Source organism: Coregonus lavaretus (genome assembly GCF_964263955.1).
Source record: "Coregonus lavaretus genome assembly, contig: HAP1_SCAFFOLD_5553, whole genome shotgun sequence".
In the NCBI taxonomy this organism is placed as follows: domain Eukaryota; kingdom Metazoa; phylum Chordata; class Actinopteri; order Salmoniformes; family Salmonidae; genus Coregonus; species Coregonus lavaretus.
The window spans coordinates 22,501-34,619 of record NW_028156188.1 but is presented as its reverse complement, the minus strand read 5'-3'; the positions used below and the strand labels follow the sequence as shown (position 1 = coordinate 34,619).

The window sequence follows — 12,119 nt, the reverse complement described above, 5'->3', positions numbered from 1 at the left end:
AACCACTCTCCCTGATTATCCCATAGAACCACTCTCCCTGATTATCCCATAGAACCACTCTCCCTGATTATCCCATAGAACCACACTCCCTGATTATCCCATAGAACCGCTCTCCCTGATTATCCCATAGAACCACTCTCCCTGATTATCCCATAGAACCACACTCCCTGATTATCCCATAGAACCACACTCCCTGATTATCCCACAACTCTCCCTGATTATCCCATAGAACCACTCTCCCTGATTATCCCATAGAACCACACTCCCTGATTATCCCATAGAACCACTCTCCCTGATTATCCCATAGAACCACACTCCCTGATTATCCCATAGAACCACTCTCCCCCCCAGGTCTAGACTGACTTACAAATCTTACTTCCTCTGTAGTGACGTCGTGGTGAACCCTGTATCCCGTCCCGCTGACCTCCGACCCGATGTCATGACCTTTCCCCTGGCCGTGACCCCGGTGGGTGGGGCCTGTGTAGTAGCGGACGAATCGTGAGCGACGGACAATGAGGTGGAGAAGGAAGCAGAGCATCTCCATGGTGATGGACACCAGGAAGAAGATGAGTGTGTTTATCCTCTCGTTACTGATCAGGAGCTTAGTGAAGATACGACTCAGAGAGATGATCACACCTGCTGTACCTGGAGAGAGGGAGGAGAGGAGAGAGAGAGGAGAGAGAGGGTTAGTGAAGATACGACTCAGAGATAAGACAAGCATTGTGATTGGATGAGAAGCATATAGAGTATTTCTGTCAAAATGATCCGGCAGTAGGCTACAAGTGTAGCTAGCCTATAGTGTATTACTGTCAAAATGGTCCGGCAGTAGGCTACAAGTGTAGCTAGCCTATAGTGTATTACTGTCAAAATGGTCCGGCAGTAGGCTACAAGTGTAGCTAGCCTATAGTGTATTACTGTCAAATGGTCCGGCAGTAGGCTACAAGTGTAGCTAGCCTATAGTGTATTACTGTCAAAATGGTCCGGCAGTAGGCTACAAGTGTAGCTAGACTATAGTGTATTACTGTCAAAATGGTCCGGCAGTAGGCTACAAGTGTAGCTAGCCTATAGTGTATTACTGTCAAAATGGTCCGGCAGTAGGCTACAAGTGTAGCTAGCCTATAGTGTATTACTGTCAAAATGGTCCGGCAGTAGGCTACAAGTGTAGCTAGCCTATAGTGTATTACTGTCAAAATGGTCCGGCAGTAGGCTACAAGTGTAGCTAGCCTATAGTGTATTACTGTCAAAATGGTCCGGCAGTAGGCTACAAGTGTAGCTAGCCTATAGTGTATTACTGTCAAAATGGTCCGGCAGTAGGCTACAAGTGTAGCTAGCCTATAGTGTATTACTGTCAAAATGGTCCGGCAGTAGGCTACAAGTGTAGCTAGCCTATAGTGTATTACTGTCAAAATGGGCCGGCAGTAGGCTACAAGTGTAGCTAGACTATAGTGTATTACTGTCAAAATGGTCCGGCAGTAGGCTACAAGTGTAGCTAGCCTATAGTGTATTACTGTCAAAATGGTCCGGCAGTAGGCTACAAGTGTAGCTAGCCTATAGTGTATTACTGTCAAAATGGTCCGGCAGTAGGCTACAAGTGTAGCTAGCCTATAGTGTATTACTGTCAAAATGGTCCGGCAGTAGGCTACCAGTGTAGCTAGACTATAGTGTATTACTGTCAAAATGGTCCGGCAGTAGGCTACCAGTGTAGCTAGCCTATAGTGTATTACTGTCAAAATGGTCCGGCAGTAGGCTACCAGTGTAGCTAGCCTATAGTGTATTACTGTCAAAATGGTCCGGCAGTAGGCTACAAGTGTAGCTAGACTATAGTGTATTACTGTCAAATGGTCCGGCAGTAGGCTACAAGTGTAGCTAGCCTATAGTGTATTACTGTCAAAATGGTCCGGCAGTAGGCTACAAGTGTAGCTAGCCTATAGTGTATTTCTGCTTGATGAGCAAGATGAATTGATGTTCTAAATTCAGCACCACAACCAGACCTTTCACTGCCAGCAGTAGCCCTAGCAGTGAACACCCATTCTAAATGATTAACCAGTCGGTTTGAATGTCAACAACGCCCAACCCTAGGGGTGTTTTGTGAGGACTATATCCTCGTGGAAGGATGAAATAGTATGAATACATTTTTTTTTAAACTAAAAGTTTTAAATGAAAATATATGGTCACTCGTTGTTTTAATATTAAGTTGGTGACCCCGTTGTTCATTATGTTACTGTATATTCTTGCGTAGGATGTGACAAGAGTAAAGGAATCGTACACTCGAGGTTGTGCTAAACGACTTTTTTAGCGCGGCTGTGCTGATCTACGGTACAAAAGTCGTTTAGCACAACCTCGAGTGTACAATTGTTTTACTCTGTCACATCCTACACAAGAATATACAGTAGTATAATGACGATGTATATAATATACAGTAATATAATGAAGATGTATATAATATACAGTAATATAATGAAGATGTATATAATATACAGTAATATAATGAAGATGTATATAATATACAGTAATATAATGAAGATGTATATAATATACAGTAATATAATGAACAAGTTCTCCCACTTAAAAAGATGAGAGAGGCCTGTAATTTTCATCATAGGTACACGTCAACTATGACAGACAAAATTAGAAAGAAAAATCCAGAAAATCACATTGTAGGATTTTTTATGATTTTATTTGCAAATTATGGTGGAAAATAAGTATTTGGTCAATAACAAAAGTTTCTCAATACTTTGTTATATACCCTTTGTTGGCAATGACACAGGTCAAACGTTTTCTGTAAGTCTTCACAAGGTTTTCACACACTGTTGCTGATATTTTGGCCCATTCCTCCATGCAGATCTCCTCTAGAGCAGTGATGTTTTGGGGCTGTCGCTGGGCAACACAGACTTTCAACTCCCTCCAAAGATTTTCTATGGGGTTGAGATCTGGAGACTGGCTAGGCCACTCCAGGACCTTGAAATGCTTCTTACGAAGCCACTCCTTCGTTGCCCGGGCGGTGTGTTTGGGATCATTGTCATGCTGAAAGACCCAGCCACGTTTCATCTTCAATGCCCTTGCTGATGGAAGGAGGTTTTCACTCAAAATCTCACGATACATGGCCCCATTCATTTTTTCCTTTACACGGATCAGTCGTCCTGGTCCCTTTGCAGAAAAACAGCCCGGAAGCATGATGTTTCCACCCCCATGCTTCACAGTAGGTATGGTGTTCTTTGGATGCAACTCAGCATTCTTTGTCCTCCAAACACGACGAGTTGAGTTTTTACCAAAAAGTTCTATTTTGGTTTCATCTGACCATATGACATTCTCCCAATCCTCTTCTGGATCATCCAAATGCACTCTAGCAAACTTCAGACGGGCCTGGACATGTACTGGCTTAAGCAGGGGGACACGTCTGGCACTGCAGGATTTGAGTCCCTGGCGGCGTAGTGTGTTACTGATGGTAGGCTTTGTTACTTTGGTCCCAGCTCTCTGCAGGTCATTCACTAGGTCCCCCCGTGTGGTTCTGGGATTTTTGCTCACCGTTCTTGTGATCATTTTGACCCCACGGGATGAGATCTTGTGTGGAGCCCCAGATCGAGGGAGATTATCAGTGGTCTTGTATGTCTTCCATTTCCTAATAATTGCTCCCACAGTTGATTTCTTCAAACCAAGCTGCTTACCTATTGCAGATTCAGTCTTCCCAGCCTGGTGCAGGTCTACAATTTTGTTTCTGGTGTCCTTTGACAGCTCTTTGGTCTTGGCCACAGTGGAGTTTGGAGTGTGACTGTTTGAGGTTGTGGACAGGTGTCTTTTATACTGATAACAAGTTCAAACAGGTGCCATTAATACAGGTAACGAGTGGAGGACAGAAGAGCCTCTTAAAGAAGAAGTTACAGGTCTGTGAGAGCCAGAAATCTTGCTTGTTTGTAGGTGACCAAATACTTATTTTCCACCATAATTTGCAAATAAATTCATTAAAAATCCTACAATGTGATTTTCTGGAGAAAAAAAATCTCAATTTGTCTGTCATATTTGACGTGTACCTATGATGAAAATTACAGGCCTCTCTCATCTTTTTAAGTGGGAGAACTTGCACAATTGGTGGCTGACTAAATACTTTTTTCCCCCACTGTATACAGTAGTATAATGAAGATGTATATAATATACAGTAATATAATGATGTATATAATATACAGTAATATAATGAAGATGTATATAATATACAGTAATATAATGAAGATGTATATAATATACAGTAATATAATGAAGATGTATATAATATACAGTAATATAATGAAGATGTATAGAATATACAGTAATATAATGAAGATGTATAGAATATACAGTAATATAATGAAGGTGTATATAATATACAGTAATATAATGAAGATGTATATAATATACAGTAATATAATGAAGATGTATATAATATACAGTAATATAATGAAGATGTATATAATATACAGTAATATAATGAAGGTGTATATAATATACAGTAGTATAATGAAAATGTATATAATATACAGTAATATAATGAAGATGTATATAATATACAGTAATATAATGAAGATGTATATAATATACAGTAATATAATGAAAATGTATATAATATACAGTAATATAATGAAGATGTATATAATATACAGTAATATAATGAAGATGTATATAATATACAGTAATATAATGAAGGTGTATATAATATACAGTAGTATAATGAAGATGTATATAATATACAGTAATATAATGAAGATGTATATAATATACAGTAATATAATGAAGGTGTATATAATATACAGTAATATAATGAAAATGTATATAATATACAGTAATATAATGAAGATGTATATAATATACAGTAATATAATGAAGATGTATATAATATACAGTAATATAATGAAGGTGTATATAATATACAGTAGTATAATGAAGATGTATATAATATACAGTAATATAATGAAGATGTATATAATATACAGTAATATAATGAAGGTGTATATAATATACAGTAGTATAATGAAGATGTATATAATATACAGTAATATAATGAAGATGTATATAATATACAGTAATATAATGAAGGTGTATATAATATACAGTAATATAATGAAGATGTATATAATATACAGTAATATAATGAAGATGTATATAATATACAGTAGTATAATGAAGATGTATATAATATACAGTAATATAATGAAGATGTATATAATATACAGTAATATAATGAAGATGTATAGAATATACAGTAATATAATGAAGATGTATATAATATACAGTAATATAATGAAGGTGTATATAATATACAGTAGTATAATGAAGATGTATATAATATACAGTAATATAATGAAGATGTATATAATATACAGTAATATAATGAAGGTGTATATAATATACAGTAATATAATGAAGATGTATATAATATACAGTAATATAATGAAGATGTATATAATATACAGTAGTATAATGAAGATGTATATAATATACAGTAATATAATGAAGATGTATATAATATACAGTAATATAATGAAGATGTATAGAATATACAGTAATATAATGAAGATGTATATAATATACAGTAATATAATGAAGGTGTATATAATATACAGTAGTATAATGAAGATGTATATAATATACAGTAATATAATGAAGATGTATATAATATACAGTAATATAATGAAGGTGTATATAATATACAGTAATATAATGAAGATGTATATAATATACAGTAATATAATGAAGATGTATATAATATACAGTAGTATAATGAAGATGTATATAATATACAGTAATATAATGAAGATGTATATAATATACAGTAATATAATGAAGATGTATAGAATATACAGTAATATAATGAAGATGTATATAATATACAGTAATATAATGAAGATATATATAATATACAGTAGTATAATGAAGATGTATATAATATACAGTAATATAATGAAGATGTATATAATATACAGTAATATAATGAAGGTGTATATAATATACAGTAGTATAATGAAGATGTATATAATATACAGTAATATAATGAAGGTGTATATAATATACAGTAATATAATGAAGATGTATATAATATACAGTAATATAATGAAGATGTATATAATATACAGTAGTATAATGAAGATGTATAATATACAGTAGTATAATGAAGGTGTATATAATATACAGTAATATAATGAAGATGTATATAATATACAGTAATATAAATGAAGATGACAGCTCTTACTTTCTCCAGTCATCACCCCCTGTGTGTATCTCTTGGGCAGCATCCCCATGTAACCATAGAAACTGGACTGCTGCACTGAGGAAGGAAACGCAAGCACAAAAAGGCCTTTTTCACACTGCATTGTTCGTAGCCCTGGGCTATCTTAGCCCTAGGCTAAGACTGACTCTGGGATAGCTTATCCTGTGTTCACACAAGCATGTGTTAACCCTGGGGCTAAGCGTTAACCCCCGGGGCTAAGCGTTAACCCCCGGGGCTAAGCGTTAACCCCCGGGGCTAAGCGTTAACCCCCGGGGGGGCCAAGGATTCACACTGGTATTCCAAAGCCCCCCGGGCCGGCAAACACACATGCGACCGACATTCTATTTCTGCCACACGACCAACGATATATAAAGCAATAAGCCATTTTATGCTTCTAGTCTAGCATTTGATTTCCAACAGCGATGGTTTGTGTTAAACCTCGCCGTCTGCCTGTCAGACCCTCGGGAAACAGTGTTTCACTTTTGAAATGCGCACCTCCCCCATTGTACAGAGAATGTTGTGCAACGAGGAGACGTAAACTTTTCTGATCCAGGCAAAATCATGCAACAATATTGTTATCATGGATTGCTATATCAAAATTAAAAATGTCAATAGAGAAGCTGTGAAAACATATTAAGATGGAGCGTTTGCTTCCCTTCCAGCTGTAGAGTTGGTAGCTTCTGTTGGCTAACTAAGTTAGAAGACTTAGCCAGCCTGCATAGCAACCATTTTTGTTAGCCATAGCAACCAATGTTTTTTGCACTGATGAAAGTATTTTGGTTTTTTGTCCTCAGATGGAAGATTGAAATAGTATAAATGTACTTAAAATAGCATGCAGAACGCATCACAGGCATGTGCAAATAAAGTGAAAATGCAGCTTTTGTGATTGCACAGTGAAAATGATATGCGTTTCCCGCTCAAAGTCGGTGCTAACCCTGCTCCGGAGCAGGGCTGACTAGCCCTGGACTAGCCCACTTTGGAATGTGCAAGTGTGAACACTCGCTTAGCCCCAGGCTAAAATCGCCTTTAGCCCCAGGCTAAAATCTCCCTTCGCCCCAGTGCTAAAATCTCCCTTAGCCCCGGGCTAAAATCTCGCTTACCTCCGGGCTAAAATCTCCCTTAGCCCAGGGCTAAAATCTCCCTTAGCCCCAGGGCTAAAATCTCACTTAACCCCGGGCTAAGAGCCTCCTTAACCCCAGGCTAAGAGCCCCCTTAGCTAAAGTGCAGTGTGAAAGCAGCTAAAGGCAAGAGACATTTTTACACATAAGAGCAGAGAGCAGGGGGTTAAATAACCAGGATGTCACATTCATTCAGTTGACTAAACTATGGTTAAATCAAATCGGTAGCCACTAGTACTGACTACCTTATTATTATTATTATATCGTAAAGTACATCGTCCAAATAAAACTATTTCTAAAGAGAGGAAGGCAACAGACAGGGAAGGACGTGTGGTACCTGTGCATCCGAAGGCGACCACCCCAACGGACAAGAGGTTGATGATGTAAGCCTGTCTGGTGGTGAAGCGTTCCAACCACACATCAAACACGCTGACGAACAGCAGCGGACCCAGAGCAAACAGGTAACCTGGTGGGGGGGAGGGTTGGTTTACTTTGTGGTAATAACTGGTAACCTGGTGGGGGGGAGGGTTGGTTTACTTTGTGGTAATAACTGGTAACCTGGTGGGGGGAGGGTTGGTTTACTTTGTGGTAATAACTGGTAACCTGGTGGGGGGGAGGGTTGGTTGGTTTACTTTGTGGTAATAACTGGTAACCTGGGGGGGATGGTTGGTTTACTTTGTGGTAATAACTGGTAACCTGGTGGGGGGGGAGTTGGTTTACTTTGTGGTAATAACTGGTAACCTGGTGGGGGGGAGTTGGTTTACTTTGTGGTAATAACTGGTAACCTGGTGGGGGGGAGGGTTGGTTTACTTTGTGGTAATAACTGGTAACCTGGGGGGGATGGTTGGTTTACTTTGTGGTAATAACTGGTAACCTGGTGGGGGGAGGGTTGGTTTACTTTGTGGTAATAACTGGTAACCTGGTGGGGGGGGGAGGGTTGGTTGGTTTACTTTGTGGTAATAACTGGTAACCTGGGGGGGATGGTTGGTTTACTTTGTGGTAATAACTGGTAACCTGGTGGGGGGGAGTTGGTTTACTTTGTGGTAATAACTGGTAACCTGGTGGGGGGGAGTTGGTTTACTTTGTGGTAATAACTGGTAACCTGGTGGGGGGGGAGGGTTGGTTGGTTTACTTTGTGGTAATAACTGGTAACCTGGGGGGGATGGTTGGTTTACTTTGTGGTAATAACTGGTAACCTGGTGGGGGGGGAGTTGGTTTACTTTGTGGTAATAACTGGTAACCTGGGGGAGGGTTGGTTTACTTTGTGGTAATAACAGGTAACCTGGTGGGGGGGGGGGGGGGGGGGGGGGGGGGGGGGGGGAGTTGGTTTACTTTGTGATAATAACTGATAACCTAGTGGGAGTAGGAGGAGGGTTGGTTTACTTTGTGGTAATAACTGGTAACCTAGTGGGGGGGGGGGGGTGGTTTACTTTGTGGTAATAACAGGTAACCTGGTGGGGGAGGAGGAGGAGGGTTGGTTTACTTTGTAGTAATAACTGGTACCCTGGGGGGGAGGGAGTTGGTTTACTTTGTGTTAATAACTGGTAACCTGGGGGGGAGGGTTGGTTTACTTTGTGGTAATAACTATATATAATATACCCTAACCCCTTTACTTAGAATATTAATATACTCTAACCCCTTTACTTAGAATATTAATATACTCTAACCCCTTTACTTAGAATATTAATATACTCTAACCCCTTTACTTAGAATATTAATATACCCTAACCCTAACCCCTTTACTTAGAATATTAATATACTCTAACCCCTTTACTTAGAATATTAATATACTCTAACCCCTTTACTTAGAATATTAATATACCCTAACCCCTTTACTTAGAATATTAATATACCCTAACCCCTTTACTTATAATATTAATATACTCTAACCCCTTTACTTAGAATATTAATATACTCTAACCCCTTTACTTAGAATATTAATATACTCTAACCCCTTTACTTAGAATATTAATATACTCTAACCCCTTTACTTAGAATATTAATATACTCTAACCCCTTTACTTAGAATATTAATATACTCTAACCCCTTTACTTAGAATATTAATATACTCTAACCCCTTTACTTAGAATATTAATATACTCTAACCCCTTTACTTAGAATATTAATATACTCTAACCCCTTTACTTAGAATATTAATATACTCTAACCCCTTTACTTAGAATATTAATATACTCTAACCCCTTTACTTAGAATATTAATATACTCTAACCCTAACCCTTTACTTAGAATATTAATATACTCTAACCCCTTTACTTAGAATATTAATATACTCTAACCCCTTTACTTAGAATATTAATATACTCTAACCCTAACCCCTTTACTTAGAATATTAATATACTCTAACCCCTTTACTTAGAATATTAATATACTCTAACCCCTTTACTTAGAATATTAATATACTCTAACCCTAACCCCTTTACTTAGAATATTAATATACTCTAACCCCTTTACTTAGAATATTAATATACTCTAACCCCTTTACTTAGAATATTAATATACTCTAACCCCTTTACTTAGAATATTAATATACCCTAACCCCTTTACTTAGAATATTAATATACCCTAACCCCTTTACTTAGAATATTAATATACCCTAACCCCTTTACTTAGAATATTAATATACTCTAACCCCTTTACTTAGAATATTAATATACTCTAACCCCTTTACTTAGAATATTAATATACCCTAACCCCTTTACTTAGAATATTAATATACCCTAACCCCTTTACTTAGAATATTAATATACTCTAACCCCTTTACTTAGAATATTAATATACCCTAACCCCTTTACTTAGAATATTAATATACTCTAACCCCTTTACTTAGAATATTAATATACTCTAACCCCTTTACTTAGAATATTAATATACTCTAACCCCTTTACTTAGAATATTAATATACTCTAACCCCTTTACTTAGAATATGAATATAGTCTAACCCCTTTACTTAGAATATTAATATACTCTAACCCCTTTACTTAGAATATTAATATACTCTAACCCCTTTACTTAGAATATTAATATACTCTAACCCCTTTACTTAGAATATTAATATACTCTAACCCCTTTACTTAGAATATTAATATACTCTAACCCCTTTACTTAGAATATTAATATACCCTAACCCCTTTACTTAGAATATTAATATACTCTAACCCCTTTACTTAGAATATTAATATACTCTAACCCCTTTACTTAGAATATTAATATACTCTAACCCCTTTACTTAGAATATTAATATACTCTAACCCCTTTACTTAGAATATTAATATACCCTAACCCCTTTACTTAGAATATTAATATACCCTAACCCCTTTACTTAGAATATTAATATACTCTAACCCCTTTACTTAGAATATTAATATACCCTAACCCCTTTACTTAGAATATTAATATACTCTAACCCCTTTACTTAGAATATTAATATACTCTAACCCTAACCCCTTTACTTAGAATATTAATATACTCTAACCCCTTTACTTAGAATATTAATATACCCTAACCCCTTTACTTAGAATATTAATATACTCTAACCCCTTTACTTAGAATATTAATATACTCTAACCCCTTTACTTAGAATATTAATATACTCTAACCCTAACCCCTTTACTTAGAATATTAATATACCCTAACCCCTTTACTTAGAATATTAATATACTCTAACCCCTTTACTTAGAATATTAATATACTCTAACCCCTTTACTTAGAATATTAATATACTCTAACCCCTTTACTTAGAATATTAATATACCCTAACCCCTTTACTTAGAATATTAATATACTCTAACCCCTTTACTTAGAATATTAATATACCCTAACCCCTTTACTTAGAATATTAATATACTCTAACCCCTTTACTTAGAATATTAATATACTCTAACCCCTTTACTTAGAATATTAATATACTCTAACCCCTTTACTTAGAATATTAATATACTCTAACCCCTTTACTTAGAATATTAATATACCCTAACCCCTTTACTTAGAATATTAATATACTCTAACCCCTTTACTTAGAATATTAATATACTCTAACCCCTTTACTTAGAATATTAATATACTCTAACCCCTTTACTTAGAATATTAATATACTCTAACCATAACCCTTTACTTAGAATATTAATATACTCTAACCCCTTTACTTAGAATATTAATATACTCTAACCCCTTTACTTAGAATATTAATATACTCTAACCCCTTTACTTAGAATATTAATATACTCTAACCCTAACCCCTTTACTTAGAATATTAATATACTCTAACCCCTTTACTTAGAATATTAATATACTCTAACCCCTTTACTTAGAATATTAATATACTCTAACCCCTTTACTTAGAATATTAATATACTCTAACCCCTTTACTTAGAATATTAATATACTCTAACCCCTTTACTTAGAATATTAATATACTCTAACCCCTTTACTTAGAATATTAATATACTCTAACCCCTTTACTTAGAATATTAATATACTCTAACCCCTTTACTTAGAATATTAATATACTCTAACCCCTTTACTTAGAATATTAATATACTCTAACCCCTTTACTTAGAATATTAATATACTCTAACCCCTTTACTTAGAATATTAATATACTCTAACCCCTTTACTTAGAATATTAATATACTCTAACCCCTTTACTTAGAATATTAATATACTCTAACCCCTTTACTTAGAATATGAATATAGTCTAACCCCTTTACTTAGAATATTAATATACTCTAACCCCTTTACTTAGAAT

At 35.6% G+C, this 12,119-nt stretch overlaps 1 protein-coding gene across 1 annotated transcript in view; it reads right to left on the bottom strand.

Annotated features, from left to right (window-relative positions):
• Nucleotides 1-367: 367 nt before the first annotated feature.
• Nucleotides 368-12,119, bottom strand: part of slc29a4a (solute carrier family 29 member 4a) — a gene marked incomplete at its 3' end in the record, with an annotated part of 33,625 nt that continues 21,873 nt past the window's right edge. Inside the window, exons 6-8 of the mRNA XM_084200654.1 lie at nt 7,691-7,819; nt 6,218-6,292; nt 368-645 (exon numbers count right to left, since the gene is read on the bottom strand). Coding sequence (XP_084056780.1) covers nt 368-645; nt 6,218-6,292; nt 7,691-7,819 — 482 coding nt within the window. The remainder of the gene's footprint in view (nt 646-6,217; nt 6,293-7,690; nt 7,820-12,119) is intronic.